The sequence below is a fragment of the Patiria miniata genome, unplaced genomic scaffold (genome assembly GCF_015706575.1).
Source record: "Patiria miniata isolate m_02_andy unplaced genomic scaffold, ASM1570657v1 HiC_scaffold_24, whole genome shotgun sequence".
Taxonomy (NCBI): domain Eukaryota; kingdom Metazoa; phylum Echinodermata; class Asteroidea; order Valvatida; family Asterinidae; genus Patiria; species Patiria miniata.
Genome location: NW_024037063.1, coordinates 6,166,329 through 6,189,681, shown reverse-complemented (window position 1 = coordinate 6,189,681; position 23,353 = coordinate 6,166,329). Strand labels below are relative to the sequence as shown.

General features: G+C 37.3%; 2 protein-coding genes across 2 annotated transcripts; one reads left to right on the top strand and one right to left on the bottom strand.

The window, feature by feature from the left end:
• Positions 1-668: 668 nt before the first annotated feature.
• LOC119731592 (metalloproteinase inhibitor 3-like) lies at positions 669-5,748 on the bottom strand. The gene is made up of 4 exons (XM_038204786.1): positions 5,254-5,748; positions 3,524-3,760; positions 2,774-2,898; positions 669-1,877 (listed from the first exon to the last, which is right to left on the bottom strand). Exons 1-4 carry the CDS (start codon positions 5,381-5,383, stop codon positions 1,662-1,664), a joined length of 708 nt encoding a protein of 235 aa, XP_038060714.1. The 5' UTR covers positions 5,384-5,748; the 3' UTR covers positions 669-1,661.
• A 4,870-nt stretch (positions 5,749-10,618) lies between these two features.
• Positions 10,619-22,563, top strand: LOC119732538 (synapsin-like). The gene is made up of 7 exons (XM_038206097.1): positions 10,619-10,670; positions 14,174-14,236; positions 15,028-15,170; positions 18,832-18,906; positions 20,007-20,109; positions 20,846-20,958; positions 21,919-22,563. The coding sequence occupies exons 1-7, from the start codon at positions 10,665-10,667 to the stop codon at positions 22,196-22,198; spliced, it is 783 nt and encodes a 260-aa protein (XP_038062025.1). The 5' UTR covers positions 10,619-10,664; the 3' UTR covers positions 22,199-22,563.
• Positions 22,564-23,353: the final 790 nt, after the last annotated feature.

Genomic DNA, 23,353 nt, shown 5'->3' with positions numbered 1-23,353 from the left:
ATTATTATTATTGTTGGTATGTAGCATTCATTGTCAAGCAAAGTAGCAAGACGTTAACTTCACGACATACGTCTAGCAACTAGCAAGACTTTACTTCACTTCACTTCATACGACATAGCTTCCTTAGTCCTTAAGGTTTTTAATTAGAAGTGTGTCTAAATAAGTACAGGGTTCGAAAGGTTTGGAAAGAATTCAAGTGTCACAAGAGGGCGCTGTGACCATAATCACATCATGAGCATAACTCATCAAGCAACTGACTTGAATTGCTGGAAAATATATGAAAGCTGGAAGGTAGTTTTATTGCTGTTTAGCAAAACGTTAACAGGGCTCTTCCACTAATACACATTTTGTTGATATTGTGAGCATTAAAATCAGGAAGTTGTGGAATAAGTGGCAAATTTGGCTACCAAAAATATATGTTCCCATCATGAGCATGATTTTCAGAAATGTGAGCTGAGATTGATAGTTTGTTGAGGGGATGGGGGGATGTTGGCACAATTTGTGTTCCCTCCCCCCCCCCCCCCCCCCCCACCCCCCCCTTCCAATAAAAAACGATGGGAACATTCAGTTATTTTTGTAAATGGTATATTGGTTTCATGCTGCTAATTGCAAACATTTCATGAGGTAAATAAATAAAAGCTCAAGTAAATTTAGAAGATTGCAACAGGATTTGTTTTATTCTTTTTTTTTATATACAAATGAAAAATGCTCACAAAGGAATGACTTACGGCTAATTAACCCAATAGCAACGTTTCTCAGAAAAACATTCATTTACTGGCATGATGCACTTGATGATCAAAATAATTCAAAAAATTGCACATAATTTTATTTATATACAAATCGCATGCAGCATAGATTTTTACGTTTATCTTTTTATGTAAAGAATGAATTTGTTTTATACAAAATGTACATTTAAAAAGGTCTACTTTGGGGTACCAACTTGGGCTTCATAGAAATTATTTAATACAAAAATTTGGTCTAGCAACTAGTTGTATGTCACATTGATTTTTATAAAACAAACATTACTTACTATTTTTCTTACTTTTTAAAACATCAATACATTTGTAATAGTATTGATGAGAAAATTGTTAACAAGAAAGAAGTTCATTTAATTTGAAAAATGAAAAAAAAAAAAAAATCTTTTTAACTTAATGCTCACCAGGAGATAATTTGTAAAGCTTTTTGGCAAACAATTCTTGGGAATTATTTCATTTTTTTCTTAAGTACTGTTTACCTGGTGGTTTTCGTCTTTTTGCCAATAAACTATATCACTTGGTCATATTACTTGTCTTTGTAACTTTCAGAATAATTTATTCAGAATCATCTTTTAGTCCTTAAAGGAAATCATCTGACACTTTGAGGTACGAATGGATATTTGTTTTTACTTGGTCCTCATTTAAATAATCTTATGACGCAATTCAGACGTTGAACAGCAATTTTTGTTTGCATTTTTTTTCTTTAGATACATCTAGTTTTGCATAAGACCCATACGGCACCAATTTCAATGCCAAGTTAATCCCTAATGCAATGAGATGAGGTTAAATCAAGTTCAGCCTCAATAATGCATGACTTCAAAAAGTTTTATATTACAAAAACTGGAATATAATAATCCATATTTGGCTTATAGTTTGTACATATTTGTAAGAATTCTTGAGTATGATTCAAGGGATTCTATTGTGTCTCATCTGTACGCGTCTTTGCATACATTCCTTCATGGTTTGAGGCATGTACCATTTGCATCCAGCACCATCTTTGATGCAGCGTGAGTAGTCAGACTCACAATCCAGCTCATTGTTGTTCAGCATCCGGCCGGAAACATTCCAGATGCAAGTATTGGGTGTGGTTGCTTGACAGTTGCCATGGAAACAGGGCCTGATCTGTACAGAAATGAATTTTGGATAAAAGATATTTTTCAGTGCATGCATTGTTCGGTTTGATAAAATCTGGTGTTTTTTAGTTTTGTGGAAATATCCACCTCTGTTTCTTTTCTCAACTTTTGTAACAGTCTAAAAAGTCTTACAAGCATGTGAAACTTGATAATATCAAGCTTTCAAACTATTCAGACCTTAAGTCTTTTGTCTGAGTCTAAGTCAACTTTCTCATTACCATGTCCAAGTCACAAAGATAGACTCATCAACCTCCTCCCAACTAAATATGAAGACTTAATTGTCTCATCTTTTACCATCTGGTGGCTGAGTAGGAATCAGTGATGTCTAGGTTAATGGACGGACACACATGTCACATCAGTGTTGTAGTTAGGCCATCATCCTCTGTCCAAAATGTTGGCCAATGGTATCAAATGAGGGGAATAATCGTCATAGCGATTTTTGGCAAGGTATAGCCTACACCTCCAGATATAAAAAATATGTGATAGCATTGCAGCGCTGGCAGGTTTTTGGGTGTTATCACCTTTTTGTCCAAATGGCCATCAAAATGCTTGTTCCCACTCTAGGGGCGGTATACCTTGCGCATGTGCACTATAATCATTTATGCCCTGATTTGATACTGACCAAACACCAGGCTGATGGCCTAAGTCCAGATCATCTCAGCCCTTCATATCTCTTCCAAAGTCCATCACAAGTCCTCTATTGTCTAGTCAAATTGTAAAGGAACTCCGTTGTAATTGTCCTACCCATTTTACTTTTAACTGGTCAGTTGTGAAAGGACTTGTGATGGACTTGACACCAGCACTGAGTCATAGCAGGTGGCACTGTCCAATAGCATTTGATTCATATGCAATTTAACTTGAAAGAGCTCCCTCTATTGTCCATACCTGACAGGAATCACAGTACTGCTTGTATAGGTGTCGTATTCCCTGACGCTGCTTGCGGCTGAGGTGACTGTACTTCCTAACCCAATCACACATATTGACGGTGTACATGTTCTTCATTTGCCGACCTGCCAATTGCAGAAAGACAAAAATGGTGCTGGATTAAATGGAACGATGCAACAAAAAGGGAAAAGGATGGTTATTCATGTATCAAATATGTTTATCTCTCAATCCAGAAAGGTGTATTCCCCATTTATTGGCCCTCCGTGTGCAGTGATGTATAAGTATTGTTTGTGTGTCAACATATGAGTGGCTCTGAGATCAATATAGAAAAAATACCATGGACTGACAAAACTGGTCACAATGTATATTTAAAAGAGTGACACTTTTGCAAGAGCGCTTAAAATGTTCCAGAGCTAAGTGGTAGGAAGCTATGTCAGTCAGACAAATGTGATAAGATTAGCTAATAATTTGCATGAACTTTATATTTTGTGGAAACTACTTTTTCAAATGCACTATAAAAACTCATGCAAATTATGTACATGCACATGTAACCATTAAAGCGATATCCATTTGGCCTAAACTGTCAAAAACAAAGTTGCTTTTAAAAGAAGGCCCTATAAAAACTATTAAAGATTAGAAACTAGGCTGTAAATGAGAAGTATCTCAAATTCGTGGATACTCCACTTCTCTTTAGGGCAAATGTTTATGAAAACCCAGATGTCTAACCAAAAGTGTCAACTTTAAGCATACCTGTAAGGACATAGACTTCATTCTCTTGTAGTGGCATTCCACATGTCTCTCCAAGTCGTGAAACCATTATCTCAGCATGCTTCTTAGGTCCCATCAGTTCTTGACCCTTGAAGATCTTCTCAATACGAACCTTGTACATTCTCATATTTGGAGTTGATGTGTCATTGTCAGCTTTCATCTTTGTGTCGTTGTCTGAGAGGACCTTCAGGTCATCAACGAGAATTTTACCCTTGATCACTGCATAAAGAATGACACGAGAATTGAAATATTTTGTCACAAGGGAAGTTCAACTTGGATGTAGAGGGGAGGTGTTCATACGTTTATTTTGTTGAGGACAAACATTTCTTGTGCTGTGATTACTAGATACCGGTACATTCTTGCAAAAGAATTTTCGAAAATATCCCCATGCATGGCAACATTTATTTACTGCAACAGCTCAATATGGAGAACCATGCAGTTGTATTTTCAAATAAACCACAATGTGCAATTGAGAAGGTACATTATAAAAAAGATTTTTTTTTTCTTTTCTAAAGTTGAACAATGAAATTGTCTGTAACAGGCAGTGAACCTGTGACTTGTGGATTACCATAATGGTGCTCCACCAAGTCTACATGTATGTATGTTTGCAGTTCTCTGTTTAGTCTCTTTGCTCAAGGGCCCAAGTCAGAAACCCATATATTTGAAGAGTTTATTTCAAACGTTGGAAGTTGGAACCATGCCTCAATCCCAAATTCCTTGTCTACTCCTTTCATTCCCCAGTCCATGTCTCTCCTAAGTAGATTGTCTATGGTTACACTGCTTGACAGGATGTATCTTATAGTTTCAGCTTATTGTTTTCATCTTAGTGTCCATCTTTGAATTGTGTGTTATCCGCCTGAACACTCTTGATGTTAAATGGACCCCCCATCAAATTGTTATATGGAAACACAAGGCTATCATCACAAAACAAAAGGCTGGTTTGCATGTGCAGTGCATTACATCAATATCCTAATAACTTGGCCACCTGCCAGCCCTATTATAGTGACTAATTCACTGTTCCTGAGTTCCTTTTGATTGAAACCTCTCTAGTCTCAAGGGTTTTGGGCCAGGGGCTGCAGAAATATCTACAGGGATTGGCTATTGTTTGAAGTCTTGTCTGCTCAGGGCAGTGTTTAGTTAAGTTTGTAGCTTGCTGTTTGTTTGACTATCGTCATCAGGTTTTATCCTGGTCAGTCTGTTTGTTCGACCAACCTACTGCCTGTTTGTGTGTGCATGACTTCTTGTTGGCATATTGTAAATTGTAGTGTTATCGATTTCCGTCAGACAGTAACGATGTGTATTACCTGGTCTACCTTCAAATTTTTGTCCATATATAAAAATGTTGACGTTGTGCGGTAATTACAAATGTACTGTTAAATTAGTAAAGCTAATAGTAGACTTAATTATAAACCTTGTTTTTTTATTAAGCTATTGTAAGCATGCTCAGAATTTCTCAAGCAATTATGCAGGAAAGAGATAGCCCCATGCTTACAATAATGCAAAAATGTTCCCAGTAATTTGATTAGTAAGTCAGTTTGAATCTGTTGTTGCCTGTGTGCCTTGTCTCAGTTCATTCATTTGCCTTTCCAACTTCTTTTGATACTCTCAATCATTTTCACTCCTCAATACCCCTTAATGCTCTATACAATAAACTGATTAGCAGGATGAATAAATTGATGAATGAACATGATGAATGAAGTGTTTGCACTCACCAAAATCTGCTCTGCAGTAGTGTTGCTGTGGGTGCATTGGCATACAGACACATGCTTCTCCAAGATTCATCTTGAGAATGACAATCAACAACGTCAGCTGAAGACAACTCAGCATTATTATGGACTTCATACTTGGTACTTTGTCACAAACTAGACCAGGGATAAAAATGATGCTTGCACTATGCTTCTAAGATCGATAGTATATGAATCCTGTCTGTTAAAGACTGAACAGTTTTCCGGCCAACAAGTTCTGCTTAATTTGCTTCAACAGAAGATATGTAAGTACCCCATCAAATACTACTGCCTCTTTATACATGCTTGAATAGGAAGTTGTTTGTAGTAGATTGTTTGCAAGCCCCACCCCCTGTAGTAAACCATGGGTAGGTACTGGATAGGACATCCTGTCATGTGGCCTTGAATTAACCAATCACAGATCACCATTATCATGACGTTATAAGGTAATTGTCTGTACTTCCGTGGCGGGAACTGGGCCCACTCTACTAGTTCTGGCGGGAGGCCAAAAAAAGTGGCTTGCGCTACTTGCCTTTGATTGGTTGTAAAAGTTGATACTTTCATTAGTAAAAGCAACATTTCTGGTTAGGTATATATTTTTTTCTGACCTGAACTAGCATTTTATACTGAAGCAAAAGAAGGATGGTAATGTTACGTCCACCCACCCCCCTCTTCCAATCCTGGAGATCACTGTTCCACATCAACAATAAAACGTTTATAACAGTGCTGACCATGCATGCATTCTTGGTTAAACCTACCGGTAAGAAAGTGTTCCATGCTTTGTTTTCTCAGGTCTAAAAATACAAAAGATTTCATTGAAAACAGCTGCCAATACTTAAAAGAATTTTCTATTACTTTTATTCCAGAATTGAAAAATGAATTTTTTAATAGCTTAAAATGGTCTTTGCAGTGATGAATTTAACAATCCCTCATCATCATGCCCTCAATTGAAAGATTAAGGCTTTCCTTCAGAGGAAGTTGATAACATCTAGGAGACTTTTATTTATCGTAGACAAAACTTTTTGAGCAACAATAAGTCAGTAAATGTGACAAATGATTTCCTTTAAGGCAGGAAATAGGGGTAGCACAACATCCCCCAGAAGGTCATAGGTCAAGTCTCCATCTTAGACACTTGTCATCTTGACAGGAAAAGCTCTTCAATCATTTCTTTTGGTTTTAAGATTATTCTTATAAATAATTGTTCCTTTCTTACTATGGTGAAATTGAAACCTCCTATTCCATATAAAATTTATACTGTTTGTTTTTACAAATTTTCTTTCATGTTACTTGTGCCCCAACATGTTAGGTAGAATTTACATCACTTTATGTTAATCTCTCTAATTTTTTCCCAGATCACTTTTGTCAAAGGGTGGGGGTTATTTAGTGCTTGAGTGTGTGTGTTTGTTTTTGTAATTACAATGGGGCAGGTTTTCAATTAACTGAATATTCAGACAGTAGACAAATGTTTCTAAACTTATGTTTTATTGTATTTCATTGTATTATTTTGTGTTTTCATAGAATTTCATGAATATTATAAGTTCTGGTCTATTGTCAAATCATTGTCCACATTTTCTAAGTGGGCATGGACCTTACATAGGTCTATAGGTTGATATTGGTCAAATTAGCAGAGGTCCTGGTGTGATTCATGCACCACAACAGAATGCTTTATTAACAATCAGACTGATGATTTGATCACAGTGACCATTTCCCAATAACTGATGATGCATATAGCTACAGGATTCAAAGAAGCTGGTAGGAAACAATGACAGAAGATGCAGGAAATAATTGATCTATACATGTACTGGTACATGGTGTATGAAGTATTAATGGTCTGATCTGGACAGAGACAAAATGCAACCGTTTTATTTTTGCATTAGATTGTTACAAAATTAGTGACCGTTGAACTTGAGTAGAGTGATGCATTGTTATTGTCTATGTTCAACCCTTGAAAATAAATATATTAGGTAGTCATGTCATAGTAAAAGAAAAAGATATGACAAAAGACCATGGATGATCATGCAGTGGTGTGAACCACTCCTCTCCAGTAATAATTACACTTCTAACACTTTGATGTCTCCTCTCAGACTCATTTGACAATAGTTTTACAAAACACAAACGTTTCAGTGCAAGAGAAATATTGAAATAACCCCCCCCCCAAAAAAAAAATGCTTAAAATGACAATCTAAAGTACTTTGTTCAGTTTATAAATGAGAAGAGAGCATGGGCGTATTTTAAATAAGATAGAAGGTTCTTCGTGCCCTGTCTCTCAAATAAGAAAAGTGAAGGTTGTATTGGACAGCATAAGACATTTGAAGAGTTTTATGGGCTTCATAGTATCCCTGCCAGATCAGACAGGCTTTGCTTTAATTTAATATTATTGATGTCACTTCCTCCCACCAATTAACCATTTCCTTATTTTTATTTCAAAGAAATAGAGGTCTTCTTTTTGATACACTGGAAAGTGGAAAGACCACTTTTTCATGATGCACCACATGAATATGTGTTTAAGTGGTGTTTTAGGAATGTCATTTCTACAGAATTCACTATTATTCTGTTCAACTACCCAGTTACTGAATGTTTTAGATGAGTGACATAGCCATTGTTATGAGAAAGCAAACAAACAAAATCAAAACCACTGATTGAGGCTTTGGACAAGTGATCTTGCTAGCATCTGCCAGTGCTTGTCCCTGCTGTTATCATCAAATGTTGAAGAACAAAAGAAAGAAGTGTTTGTTGATATGGCTTAACAACATTCACCATAAGCTGCATTTAATACATCAAACTTTTGTAGGTGACAGATTTTGACAAGGGAGCAACCTTGGGAGTAAACCATGCACAGGTGCAACAGCCTGTATTTGAGGGTCATTCCCAGGTCAAGATTGCAGTCAAGAAATGAATCATCATCCTCTTGCACTTTCCTTGCCATCAATGGATCTATGCTTTGTTTTGTGAACCTTTTAGTCAGGAGAGCCCCTCGACAGATACTTTGTCTCTTTTGGGAGATCCTTCAGTAGCTGTTCTTTTTATTTTCTGTTGTTGTCCGTTTATTTGTATGTGTTGGGTTTTACTGTTTATCCCGAGGAATAAAGTAAAAGTAAAGTAAAAGTATGCTCCATGAACACTGTCCTGAGTTTCGCTGAACTAAGATTAAGTTGACCAAAAATGAAGAACAAAAATGGTATACATGTACATACCAGGAGAATATGAAGTCCCTTCATGTTACAAGCAGTACTACCACTGAATAGAATCTACATATCATTTAAGTGCTTACAAAATATCATCAGTCAACAGTTAACGTAACCTAGTCCCACCCACTCTATTCCAAAATTATCAACGAGTGTAAAAATGTAACTTGATTTGCCACTTGACCTAAACCCCTCCAATTTGAAAATAATAGTTTGATGATCAGTTTCCTCTCTATGGATCACAACACTTCTGTGCAAATAAACAAGGGAAGTTATTTCTGTTTTGGTTCTATATTGTTAGACTGCATGTTTGAAACTGATAACAATCCTGAGAACAAAGATACAGGTTGTCAAATCTGTTTATGCCAATTTTAGTTGATGACTTTGTTTGTGTTTAATATCTGTTGTGTTGAAGTTTTGGGTCAAGAGATTGAAGTATTTTGTAAATTCATTTGAAACCTGTACTCTAGTTAATATGACATTGCTGTGTAGCAACAGACATTCTGCCTAGCATTTCAAGCACAAGGATCTGAAAGTCAGACTTAAAGAAACAGTCTGAGTAATTGTATAAAATTGGCTAACACATCAATCGTCTCAAATTTCTCAAAAACCATGTCCACCTTTAAATATGCAGACATTATTAATGGAAAAGTATCCTTTGAGTCAACAATAACTATGGAGTGTCATTGATAAGGTGATTCTGTGTTGTGGTTTTGTGGTTTTGCGGTTTGGATTGTGGTTTGTTTTGATGGATTTAATCTAGTTGTAATTGAGAGTGATAATTGGAAGATTATTCAACCTATTAAGTCTACGCTTTTTATACCTGCATGATACACATTGTAATGTTAACAACAGTCTTTTGAGGGCGTTTGGGGTTACAAAAATGGCATGTAAAACAAATGGGAAGGTTTACTGATACTTCATGGCTTTCTGATCATAGCAATAATTAACAAAGTTGAATTATTTATGAAAAGTATATGTACATGTAGGATGTAGGCCTTCTTTCCCCGAAAAATCTGAATACAAGAATCGAGACCCTTAAATGTCCCAAATGTTCTAACTTGAGTGGTGGATTAAGTTATTGGTACTTTCTTCTTTTTGTCTTTCACTTTCCTTGTTTCGGATTAGAAACCGCTGTCATTTGCTCATGTCACCACCTTGACTATTGTATGTTAATTGTATTTACCTTCACTTTCAGAATGAAGCCAACAAACTTACATTGTAATTACAATGTGTGCTACGTGTGAACTTTGTATGAGAAAGGAGAGATTTGAGAAAAGAAACAAAGTTATCTGTGTCTTGCCTGTTATTGTCACTGTCATGAGATCTGCCAGATTGTGATAAACTCATTTGCATGTATAGTCATGTGACATTCACAAACTGCACTTTTGACCAATCACATTGCTAGTTTCTTTTCTTGTTTTCGTTAGCTTATCTTGCTTGTCACAAGTGTCTTCAAACTCAACAGGATTAAAGAGGATATTGACAACCTAAATAATTGCCAAAATACTGGACAGAGTGTTGGGTTGGAAAAGTTCATTCACTTTGGCCACATCCTTAATTACTATTGGCTTATGAAAACAAACATTTATAAATTACTCATTATTGATGTATGACAGGTGCACAGAACAAAGCATTCTGTATACATATTGGTCAATTGTTTACAAGCTTATAATGTGAAAATCTTTATTACCTAATCCCTTAAGTTAATGCGACTTGCACCTGTTTTACCACAGCATAATTTAGACTTGGTTAAACATGATTTGCCAGTAATAATCCACTGCATGTCATGTGACAAGCTTCTGACCAATGAATTAGCTATCTGACTTATGAAATACCAGTATCTGTCTGACTTGTGAATGATTAATAAAAATATATAATATTTATGATTTATCAAATAGAATATTGCATCATTCTGTGGCATAGGAAAGTAGTCACTGAATCTTATGACTTGCTACAAGTACAAATGTGAAGGTTTTTTACTATTTATGTAATCAATTTGTATACTTATGCAAACAAATGTAAGATTTAAAAATGGCTTCAGTCATGGTTGTTTTATTAGTTGAATATATATCATATCTACCTAGAAGTTTCAGCAAGAGGGAGTTGTTTTAGAGTTACATTAATCACATTTCTTCTCTTTTTTTCCTTTTCCTTTTCTCATCCAATCACTACACGTAGACTCTTAAGTCAGGACAGTGTCGTGCACACGTAATGCAGGTACATGTACAGTCCTGTCACCAGTTCTGTTGATTACCAGTTATGTAGTGATCAGGGTACCAGCTGATAAGACCAGTGATATGCATGCATTCCCTTCCTCCCTGGATAGTTGTTTGATAGTATACTAACTGGAGCAATTGGATGCAAATCAGAAAAAGGAATCTCAAAATTAAAATACCAGTTTGACACAATTCAGCGGATCCTAATTTAAGTTTTTTTTGTGGGCAGCATACAATGTATTGTACAGAATCACAGAGCTGCCAACTATCAGGCATTGAGCGTGAGACTCATGCATTTCAGGTTGTTCTGACGCTCTCACGCGCAAACAGGATTTCTCACGCAAAAAAAAGAAGGAGAAATAACTCAAAAATTAAATTTAAATGATGATCTTTTGCTAAAAAAAAATGGTTAAAGTGGTCAGAAATTGCCTCAGATCACACCACAGAGCGTCTAGAATCCAAACTTTTTCAGGGCCCTTAAAGTGGGCCCCAAACCCACGCCATTAGGGCTTCGGGCTCGCACCAGCATGATTAATTCTGATCAAGCTCCATCGCCAATTTCTCACTCTCAGCTCTTACTCAAAGTTGGCAGCCCTGCATTCATTTCCAGGATGTCCCCCAGTTATTTTCCAAATCGTAACTGCAACCTGAAAGAAAAAAATCAAACCTGCTAATAAATGAAAATTTGTCAACATAGATACACCACAAAAGGGGAAGACCCCATACCTCCTTGCAAAGTCTTGTTATTGTGCCTCTGATTTACCAACACAAAACCATCTGTTATAGACTTGATGCCTAAGGTTACAACCTTATAATATATAAGAAATTGCCTTTAAATGGAAGAAGTTTTCACTTCATATTTTAAACTTTTATCTTGGACAATATACATGTATCATAGTACAGAACCCAGTTCCATTGATCATGTGAACAATAAAAAAAAAATCTTCTCTATAAGAATACAGTTGGTTGCACCTGCCCCCTTACTGTTTTGGTCTTCAATTGCCCTTCTAAATTATTTACTAAGTTCCCATAGAGGAACATGCTCACACCATTTTGTTCTGCATCATTGGTACGTCCGTTCTCATTTGTGCGTGAAAGTTTTTTTTTTAATGATTTGTTATTTTTTTGCATTAATTAAGTTGAAGAAACTTGTGAATGTTTGAAGATCAAGTCGTCAGTTATTGGGAAATGTGCAACTTTCATATGACTAATTTAATTGATATTGAAAATATGATTTTTTGGACATGACTGGCATGCTTGCACGATAATTGTTTATGTTGATTTTCTGTTTGCATGTTGAAGAGCATGTTGTTATGGGTTTTTCTGAGTTTCATACTTTTTTCTTAGTTGCTTTCATTGTAACTGTTGCAGCAACGTTTCTCCTGTTTTGGTGCAGAAAATGAAGTATGGTATGTGTGCTTTCCATGACCTGAGTGTTTGTTTATGTATCTTGTAGCCCACTATTGGAGTTAACAATTGGACCACCCCCTTCTCTTCCTTTCCTTGGATGAAGAGCCAAGTGGGCTTGATAGTTCTGCGAGTCTTGTGTGTTATGTTATCCATAAAAAATAGTTAAAATTGACAACAGGGCAAATAATCAGCATTGAATGTATACATGTATTCATCGCCGTTATAATTATTTTAACAAAAATATCACCTAACTCCTATGAGTGAATTTTTCAATTTTGAACCTTTTGAAACATTTAGGCCTACTAAACATTATTTAGTAATTCTATATTTCATTCCGAAGCTTTATTAATCAATTTCTCTGATGTTCAAATTAAAGCAGTCCAACTTCTCCCATCTGCTTTGGAGTAATGGATAGCCTTCCAGACAGGATAAGTCTGTTCACAGCTTGAGGTTGATCTTAGATCAACTCTCTGAACAGTAGACCTTGTCCACTCAAAAACTGAAGATAAAAGTCGACAGATGGGCATGTTTGAATTGGGTTATTGCTACTGGTCACGATGTTTTGATTCATTAATGGTTGTCAGTTTTGTTCCTTGATGACCTACTTATAGGTGAGGTCAGGCATAAAGTTGCATTCAGTGCCTATTTAGATTGTTTTACTTTTTCTCATTGACATATGTTCAGTTGAACATCTTTCTGATTTCGTGTACCAAAGTATACTGCAGGCTGCAAGTTTCACATTCTTGGGAAAGAATCCTCAGCTGTGGGCTAAGGCCCCCCCCCCCCCCAAAAAAAGTCTCCGGTTTCTGGTAGGCACGCGTCGCCGTAGCAGAGCGCGTCAGCAAAATGACATTTTTTTTCCGTAAGCTTATCTTTTTCTTTCATAATCTCACTGGTTCGACTGGAATCCTGCTGCTGCACAATTTGAACGTGTTTTTAGATGGGGTTGCGATCGAGTATAAGCTTTATGTGGCCTGGCACCATTTGCTGTCATCAGCCGACATTTGAAGAAAGAAAAAAAGCTGCGTTACCGCACCACTTTTTGGGCAAGCTCCATACCACAAATGGAGACCTTTTTTTGGCCTAAGATATTGAATAATAATAATATATAGTTTGGTGATTATAGCGTTTCTTACCAAAGTTTTCAAAGCGCTTCACACTGATTATCCTTTTTCGTCAGGCCATGATCTGCAGCAGCTAGAGATCAGTGCAATCTGGTCTCTACCTTCACAGGTACCCATTTATACTCCTGGGTTGAGAGAGGCAATTGTAGTAAAGTGTCTTGCCCAAGAACACAAGCACCATGTTCCTGTCATGGTTCGAGCCCACGTAACAAGGCACACCAGACGAACACCATAACCTCTTGACTACACAACGCGAAATGTGTTGAGGGTGCTAGGGTACTATGGCTATGTAACCACTAGACTACATAACGCAAAATGTGTTGAGGGTAGCTATAAACTAGACTTAAGTTTGGATACTAGTGCAAACTGAATCATGAAAGACAAGACTTGCTGGTTGAACGACAACTGATGCAAACTTATGAATTCTTTGTACACTGGTGTTTGCAGGAAAAACGTGTAAACATTTAAAATTGCATTGAAGTATTAGTTGTACATGTTAAGTGTTTGAGGGATGAACCATAATGTGTTAGGTGCCTATTGATTGTTTCCCTTTGACTAGTGATTTTTATTTTGATTCATCTTTAAGGGTGACTGTAAACCTCTGTTCCATTTATGGTTGTTTAAAAACACATTGGTAGCTATTATTAAAGCAACAAGAAACCCTAAACAATCGGGTGCTGTCACAGTCTCAACTTGATTTGTAATCTTACAATGCGAAAACATTTTACTTACTTACTTGTACTTACTTGTTGCAAATATTGAAGTTATCTCCCTTTTTGAACAGGCATGCATGGAGGCCATCAGAAAATTGTGTCAAATTCCAATTGTTTTGAAATTATAAGCTATCATGGAGCAATGTTACCATCCCGTTATGCATGAATTGCAGGATGTATTTGTATGATTCATGACATTTTTCCTCGGCCAAACATTACTAAATTAATTTTGAATTCCTTTTTTGTATCTTCTGCAGTTGGCGAATCCTAAGTTTCCTCTGGTTGTCAAGATTGGCCATGCACATGCTGGAATGGGAAAGGTGGGTTTGCTGGTCACAACACTTGTCATTAGTGCAAGGCATTGAAACACACTTCCGTTAGCCTACCCATTTGTTTTGGGTTTGAAAAAACGTGATATGTTTACTAGCTGTATATTAAACATTTTTTTTATGAATTGTGCTATGACCTTTGAACTGATATAGCACCTTGCCATCTGTCAATCAGAGCTCTTTTTTATAGAGATATAATGGGGTTGTAATTCAGTGAAGACTTTACCAAAGGCTAGGCTACTGTGGGAGATTTATCAATCAACACTAAGCTTAGCCCAACTGTCACCATATGTGCAGGTGAAACTCCAGGTTCACTCATTGCAACCTCGCAGCAGAAATTGAAAGTGAAGTTTAAGGCACAGTAACTTGATGTTCATAATTGAACAGGAAATATTGGTGGTTCTCCCCGAGGGATGTAAACATCACAAGACCATTGCTTAGCTGGAAGAAACATAAAGAGATAACTGGTAATAAAGTGAGATGTTTGCGGTGGAAAATACAGTGAGTCATTTTGTGATGACTTGTGGGTTTGCGCCATCCATTGTTCCTCTATGATTGCGGAAAATAACTGGTTTTGTTGAATGAGTGTGGCTTTCCAGAAAGTCCAGGGGAGCAAGAAAAGGAGGAGTGCCCCATCCACTCCTTGTCTGTCGATTTGAGAGGCACTTCTAATTATTCAATATAATATCCTGAGATATATACTTAAGGCCTCGCTAAGTTAAACAAAAGCCCTGAAATGACCCGTTAACTATTTCTGTACCTGTGTGTTCCCGTGGTAACAGGTAAGAGTAAGCAATCACCAGGATTTCCAGGACATCGCCAGCGTTGTGTCTATCACTAGTTGTTATACAACAACAGAATCCTACATTGATTCCAAGTATGATATCCGTGTGCAGAGAATTGGCAATTCCTACAAGGCATTTATGTAAGTATATAGGAATAAATCTCACACTCACACACTCAACCGAAATACCAGGCTTCAACTGAAGACACCCATGCTATCTACCCATGTTGTGTGCACTTGACTTAATTTACTCAAGTGTGCTTCTGGTTGATGCCCTAATGAGCAAACTAGCGCTAAGCTTTTTCATTGAACAGTCTATATCAAAACATCAAATTTCGTGGTGCTCCCCTGCCGATTACTCCCTTTACTGCATCATGGGCGTCACCAGGATTTTTTCTAGAGGGGGCAAAACATATTTTTGCCCCAAAATGCCTGTATTTCTCAACACATTCTCGATTTATCAGTTTTAGAGGGGGGCAGGGACATTTTGCCCCCCCCCCCCTCCCCCACCATTAAATTTATTTTTTCTTTTCTTTTTTCTTTTCTTTTTTCTCTTTTTTTGGGGGGGGGGGCAAGTGCTTGCTCCCCCCCCCCTCGCGATGCCCATGTACTGCCTGAAACCACCCAAGCGCTCTGTGGTTTCATTGATTCATAAGTGAATAAATACAGTACAATTACAATGTTGTACAAGTAATAATGGGTTAATTTTAAGCATCATAATTCTGGGCTTTGTACAAAAAACAGCGGATGCATATAATTTTGATAAAAACTGTCTAACTTAGAAGATTTATTGAGCTACAGTCCCAGTTACCCAGCAGTTTTCTCCTAAAATTCAATGACTTCATATCAGTTACACAAGTTGATGCTTTTCAGGAATGCCTGAAAGTATTGTCTTGAGTTGTCAGAGGAGAAGCATCAAAGTCTGTTTCGAAATTCTGTAACTTAAAAGTTTTTTATTGTAAGTTGGATAAAAACAGGAAACAGGAAGGAAACATTTTGTCATAAATCAACAGGAGCTGAAGTTTTCTGCTCATAAATTTGTTGATAGACTTTTGATGATAGGCTTATCAGTACGAAAATTCCATGGGTTCGAGCACAAATACTCAAGAACAACGCATCATTAAGCTCCCATCCAGGGCCCTATCTATTATCTTGCCTCACTACTGACACTAGTTTTTGTGTGGGTCTAGCTTGATATAGAACTCTATGTATCCAGCCATAGTGACAGTCAATTTCCTTTCCAGGGCCTCCTTTCTAATTTAATAAAACAAAGCCCCTGGATCCTAGCCAGGGATGTCTTATTTTGAAGTCAGTCCAACAGTCTGTATTATCATGTTGTATTGTACCTTTTTGGCATCCAGAAGTAGAAAATTAGAGCGTAGGTTTGTGATGTTCTCTTGGGATGGACAGGGTTTGTTCTGTATGCATTGTCACAATCACCTGACTTCCTTTTGTAGTTAGACTTGACTCCTTTAGAGGAGGGGTTTTAGAGGAGGGGTTTTAGAGGAGGGGTTTTAGAGGAGGGGTAGGTTGTTCAAATAATTTCATTGGAAATCTGCAGATAAATTGATTTTAATGAGGTAAATGTTTTCCAAAGGATTTGAAGATCAAAACTGAGAGAATTGTTCAACTGAAAACTCTTGTAGTATTGTGAAAGGAACTATATACCTGGTCATGCCAGGTGCTTTAAAACTAACCTAGCTATTTGGCAACAAGTTTGTGACGAGATCACATTTGGCTGATGGCCAAGACTTGACGCAGTCAATGGGTTGCATGTTTGGGATTCAGTCCACAATGCACAGGTCTTATTATAAATTGTCATACACTTTTTTTTGCAAGTTGCATTTCAATTACACCTGTTTGATGTTCTATTCCTGAAGAGCTTGTTTCAGGGTCTAATTCAGATTAAATTCAAAACATACTACATTTTGTTTTACAAAGAATTGCATTTTATCTTTGGAGGATTTTATGTTTACTTTTCTGGCTTATTCCACAATGATTCATTTTTCTCCTTGCATCAGCTGGTAGTGACATTGTTTCCTTCTTCAGTAATTAGAAGAAATAGGATATTATTTGCCTACATATTGGCAGCATGCAGTACCAAGACACAGCTTCAACAAAGCAAACTTCTAAAAAAGAAATCCATTCAAAGCCATGTTAGGCTTCCCTTCACCATACATGTTTCTTTATAACTGGAAACAATTGTTCAGTTTCTCAGAGACCCCCTACTATGACTAATCTTCACAAAAGTTTTGCAGTCCTTCCCTCGCACATTGCACTAAGTCCTTATTATTGACAGGCTGTTATACTACACTCATGTAACTCATAATGGCAGACAAGCTGAGAAAATCCTTTACAACACCTAGCTTTAAATTCAATCAGACAACCTGTTCCATCACTTTGGTCAAATCTGATGGGACAAGATAGCTATACAGGAGTGGCAGTGTCACCCTTCATATTCAATAAAACAGGAAGGTTAAACATTTTCTAAAAAGGTCACTCAGACACGTTGTGAACGTGGGCTTGCTCTCTATGTATGTTTCTAAGGAAACACGAGGATAGAGAGTTAACAAAGATGGGAGTTGCAATTCCTGAGTTGTAATTGGCAGGAAGTTCATATAATGACATCCAGGGTAGTCTGAATTGTTGCCAGATTTCTAAATGTAGAGGTACTGTGCCTGGGGAAGCGTGCTTTGGCAAGGGGGATCCAGTCTGTGTAATGAACTACATGCATTTGTAATTATATGCTCTATAGATGTAAAAGCTCTTTATCTGTAAATGTGCCTTTTATATAAAGTTGTGACACAAGTATGTTTTATGAGAAGTTCTACATAGCTGAAATATAACAATTGTATTATAGATGATAGTTCTACTTTGTCCTAAGACATGAAATTTGTTTTGAGCCATTCGTCTTGTTTTCTATTCAGTTGTGGATCCATGCTAGTTAATAAAAAGGAGGGGCTGCCTACATTTTCATCAATCTCAATCTGCAATGAAGTCTGTTGTCTCTTAAACAATTCAGAAAGAAACTATCACAATTAATGTATTGAAATGATTTGCAGCATTAGAATTGGTTGTTAGCCCTTTTTATATAACACCCAACTAAATCCTTGTCATTTGAGTGGAGGATTGTAGGTCACGCGGCATTCATTAATCGATCCATTGCACGGCCTACATCATAACTGTGCATTTTTGTTTCCATTCACCGTGCATTTTTGTTCCATCCCTTTTGATCTATTGCAGGCTGCACTATACGATCTTTGCGCTATAACTTTGCGTTTTAGCAGTGCAAAACTTGCCCAAGTTCATGCAGTTGCCTTGATGATTTTTTTATATTGTTTTAAGAACTTACAATGTTAATTGTCATTATTATGAATGATTTGACTTTTAAACCTCTTTTAGCCTTGAACAAGCTGAAAAAGTAGTGGATATGATACAATTTTGTGAGTTTCGTTTGTTCTTAAAGTTTTATCCTCCAATCGAATGACAAAGATCTACTTGGATGTTATATAAAACAAATGAATGTTTTGCATTCGTACAATAGTGAGAATATTTTCATTCATTGGAAGATGGAATGTTCCACTCAACTCGGCTTTGCCTCGTTGAATGGAACATTTAATCTTCAACTCATGAAAATATTCTCACCATTGCACTCATAAACATTCAGTATAAGTGTACTAATCCCTCTAGATCTAGTGTTGTTTTTCAAACCTGGTCAGCTTGCCTGCGTTGTGCTGTTCTTTCATGACTTTAACAGGGCTTGTCTCATTGTAGTTTTTTTCTGTAATGATTTTTTTGCCAGGAGAACATCCATCTCAGGCCACTGGAAATCCAATACTGGATCAGCTGTGGTGGAACAAATAGCCATGACAGAGAGGTAAAACACGATCATTTCTGCAACCAAGTTTATTGCTTTGTATAAAGCCCGGGAAGTGACAGGGTGGAATTTTTTTTTTGTAATTTGCTAATTCGTTCACTCGAATTACTAATTGTTCGCACGAATTACTAATTCGTTCGCACGAATTGCTAACTCGTTTGCACGAATTGCTTTTTAGTTAGCACGAATTGCTATTTCGTTTCCAGGAATTGCTAATTCGTTCGCACGAATTGCTAATCGGTTCCCACGAATTACCAACTCGTTCCCACGAATTACTAAATGCGTTCCCGGATCCACGTGTTAGCAATTTGTTTCCACGAATAAGGAAATCGTGGGAACGAAATAGCAATTTGTGCGAACGATTTAGCAATTCGTGGGAACCAAGTAGCAATTCGTGCGAACGAATTAGCAATTCGTGCAAACGAATGAGCAATTTATGCGAACGAGTTAGCAATTCGTGCGAACGAATTAGTCATTCGTGGGAATAAGTTAGCAATTCGTGTGAACGAAATAGCACATTACAAAAAAAAAATCCAACGTGTCCCTTCCCGGGCTTCATAGCTTTGCTTTATATTCTTAGCAGAAAAGATGTGGCAATTATAGCAGGACATTGTGCTGACCTCAAGCATGGACAATTCTGTTGCCACATCACTGCACTTTGAAGCTTTTTTTCCTTGAATTTAGCATGCATTTTGTTGTGCCAACTGCTTATAATCGCGATGCAATGCATAATGGCCCTGTAAGCAGACAGTTGTGTGTTTAGCAGTGCTGTGCAGTTAGACCACGATGTCCCTCACCCAGCTACTGTACCTTCATGAGTCCTTAACAATCACAAAATGCATCAACCAACAAAATGAAACATTGGTCAGCACACTCCATTTGGAGATAGCATGACTGCAATTCATCATTTGTCATGCTTTCATAAATGTAAATCATTTGAGTCTGTCAACAATAATGTTGATATCCATAATAGGTTGATAGCTTGCAGCCAGGATTTGGGATGAAATCTACCTTTTCCATCCAGCTCCAGTCTCAGGTGCATTATTATTAACACTCAAATTTTCCTAAAATTGTAATGTTTCTTTTTTATTGATTGACAGGTTCAAACTGTGGGTTGATGAATGTTCAGAGTTGTTTGGTGGCCTGGATATCGTAGCAGTTGAAGCCATCCATGGCAAAGATGGAAAAGATTACATAATAGAGGTTATTTGCACATAATCTATTAATTTATTATTAGTGTTGTATACATGTACCAATAACGTCTTAAAGGGCGGTCCATACTCGTTGTTCTTGACAGGGCAATTTTTCGTGCTGCGAATTCTCAATTGCGAACAAATTGCAACTCCGGTGAATTTCCGGCGAATGCTTCGTGACGTCAGAATCGCATCGCGTTTGCATTCGCATGAAAAATGAACCTGCCTTAACGGATGTCTTGTGTTCAGTGAATACATGCACTGCTGGCTCTAGACACACTGTCATGTCCTGATGATGAAGGGTTAGGTTTGTCAATGAAAATGCCGCTTTGCATGAAAGTCAGCAACAATTTTATTGAGGGGTAAGGTACTGGACCAGTACTGTAGCAAGAAATTATGGACCATGAAAACATTAGAAATTCTGTTTAAAATGCATCGGAGGTGATGGGGGCATGCCTAGACTTCATTAAAATTGTGCATGTATAAATTACATTTGTTATTAGTACAATATTGACTACGATCATCTTCTTTTCTGTTCCCTTTTTCTTTCTGTTCAAATTTTTTGTTCCCTTTTTTCTCATTTTCAAATTACAAAACAAATGTGTCTATGACATCTCAGACCCCATTGTTTGGCATTTCTTTTTGTTCTCAATGTCTATTTTTTATATGAAGTGAGAGGGTTCTGTAATTGACAGACCATTAGTTATCCTTTCTCTTTCATGGTTATTTTTTGTTTTCATCTTCAGGTGAATGATTCTTCTATGTCCTTGCTGGGAGAAAACACAGATGATGACAGGAAACAGATCGCTGATCTTGTGATTCAAAAGATGCATGCTACTCATCTTGCAAACTCTATGAGGTAAAACATTACCGAATGACATCAAGACTTAAACTTATAAATTCAAACAGCTAGCAACAGCCTCATTGCTTCTTAATTTTGGTTGGTTGCTACGTGTCATAACGATTGGGTTTTTTTTTCAATTATTATTTTAACTTCCGGTCACATCCAGGGTAGTGTCTTGTTTCATCATGAGACTTGTTTGAGGAAAATATAACACTGCACATTAAAACTGAAGGAGTTTGACCTAATACATGTGCAGGTTATAAATGAATGCCGTGTGCATACAAATCTCCTAGGATTGTTTCCAGTTAGTGTAAATGCATTACCATTTTCCCTCCATATAAATCAAAACCCGATGTTGCCCTTCCAAATTGGTTTGATTGTTCAGTGCTTAATGGTACCATAGACAGAGCATCCTCTGGCCAAGTTGGCAGTAAATGGTAGGAATCTGAGCTAGGTTAAAATGGGTGTCATTAGTCAGAAGTGTTAGGTCCAGGTGGATGAATTCAGTTCTACGTAAAATCATATCAATGAAATGTAACTGAGAAAGGCCCTGCTGAGATGGAGGCAACAGGGTCCATGTAAAACGTAATTGTACTTATTACCCATGATAGCTCCTTGTAGCAAAACTAGTTAGCTGTCCTTGTGACATTAATGTCTACCTTCTTAATTGTCAGTGTGGGTCATTTAGTTTTCATCAGGGTGATTATTTTCTGTATTTGTCAAGATTTGTTGAAGAAAAAATTCAATGAGAGGTTTCATCAAGAGTGTCAGATTTATTAAAACGCCGGGTTGATGGTAATTTGTTTTGTTCGAGAGTGCCTATTTGACAACATGTAGTGATAGACCCTGTGTTGCTTTGGAGCTGCACCAAATATTCATGGATTTTTTTTCATGTTCCCCCAGGCTCATCTCTGATGCATGCTGACACTCTGAAATGATTCCTGATTGTTTTTCTTTTCTTTTTTTTGTTGACAGTAAAACTACCTCTGGGTCGAGCTTGCTGGGACCTCCAAACACCTCTAACAATCCCAGCCCCCAGAAATCTGGTCCCCAGACTCCAAGTACACCTAAGAGTACAACACCTACTGGCACCCCTCAGAGGAGCCAGTCTGCAACTCCAACTAAGAACACAGTTCAAGGAGGAGCAATGGCACCTGGGACTCCGCCCCTGCCAACTAAAGTCACGCCCACAGAAGAGGAGGATACATTCAAAAATCTCAAGAAAACATTTGCCAACATCTTTGGGGATCTGTGAATTGCAGCAAAAGGACTCACTTTGTTTTGTTTTAAATGTTTGAGATTGAAAATTTGAAGATTTGAACTGGTGGCTAGGTTATATTACTAATTGGGCCAAACATTACCAAGCAGTCATTCACATGTAATGGAGTGCACGTGAAATATTCACAAAATGATTTTTAGAAGAAAGACTACCTTCAGCTGCCAAAAAACAAAAACAGTACAAATTGATGGAAGCTAGTGTAAGTTAAATTGTGTCCTACCTTGATCCCACCTGCAGCTTGGAAGACATAAACCAAACAAAAATGATAGGTTACAGTCAGTAAACTTGTGACTTTGAACCCAATCACTATCTGCTGTCTGTAGGACAATGCCCCCCCCCCCCCCAAAAAAAAGGGGGATGAAAAGATGGGTTTGACTGCTCCTAGCATCTTGGAACACTTAGTACCCCTTTGCTACTTGAATTATACATGTACAATAAGAGGGGGATGACGAAAGATTATTTTCATGACAAGAACTCTCCTCCTGTTATCATAGAGCGTCGGTGAGCATTGTCTGTGAATGTGTTATTAGTATCCAAGGCCTTCACCCACACCCTGATTCTGGCACTGCAATATAATATATAATGTTACAATTGTAGGTGCCATGGTCTTGTGGTCTGGTGTATCAAGGTTCGAATCCAGCCTGGGATTCCAGTGTGTGTCCCTAGGCAAGACAACTTGTTGCGGATTGCTTCTCCCTATCCAGGAGTATAACTGTACCTACAAGGGTAGAGATCCTTCTCTGTTTGTTTGATTTAGCCAGTCGTGCGTGTAATGAAAGCACTGGAGGTGAGATGGTCTTTGGAAAGTTTTTTTGGCCCGATGAGCACAGGTAATAATATTGTGTACCACACCATGAGAACCTATTTGGTTAATATGTACACTATAAAATCAGTAATATTTATATTATTTACCTGCCAATTACTTGTTTGTTAGTTTAAAGTTTTATTTGAGCAACTAAAACAGCTACGGAATGGAACTATCCCATTTAAATATATTAGATGAAAAATGTGTAGTGCTGAATTTTGTTTTGAAGAAGACATTGTTTTGTTGCACTTTAATTCAGTTAATTGCTTAGCAACTTCTTATGATGAGTGTTTGACTTGACACTGATAATATAAGGTGTTCTTGAA

Bases quoted from the DNA above. Each gene is read 5' to 3' on its own strand.
- LOC119731592 (XM_038204786.1), bottom strand. From the start codon at position 5,383: ATGAAGTCCATAATAATGCTGAGTTGTCTTCAGCTGACGTTGTTGATT. The intron at 3,761-5,253 runs GTGAGTGCAAAC...TTCTTTATGCAG, and splicing joins CTACTGCAGAGCAGATTTTG to TGATCAAGGGTAAAATTCTC. The intron at 2,899-3,523 runs GTATGCTTAAAG...TGCAATTGGCAG, and splicing joins TGAAGTCTATGTCCTTACAG to GTCGGCAAATGAAGAACATG.
- LOC119732538 (XM_038206097.1), top strand. The intron at 14,237-15,027 runs GTGGGTTTGCTG...CCGTGGTAACAG, and splicing joins CACATGCTGGAATGGGAAAG to GTAAGAGTAAGCAATCACCA. The intron at 18,907-20,006 runs GTAAAACACGAT...ATTGATTGACAG, and splicing joins CAAATAGCCATGACAGAGAG to GTTCAAACTGTGGGTTGATG.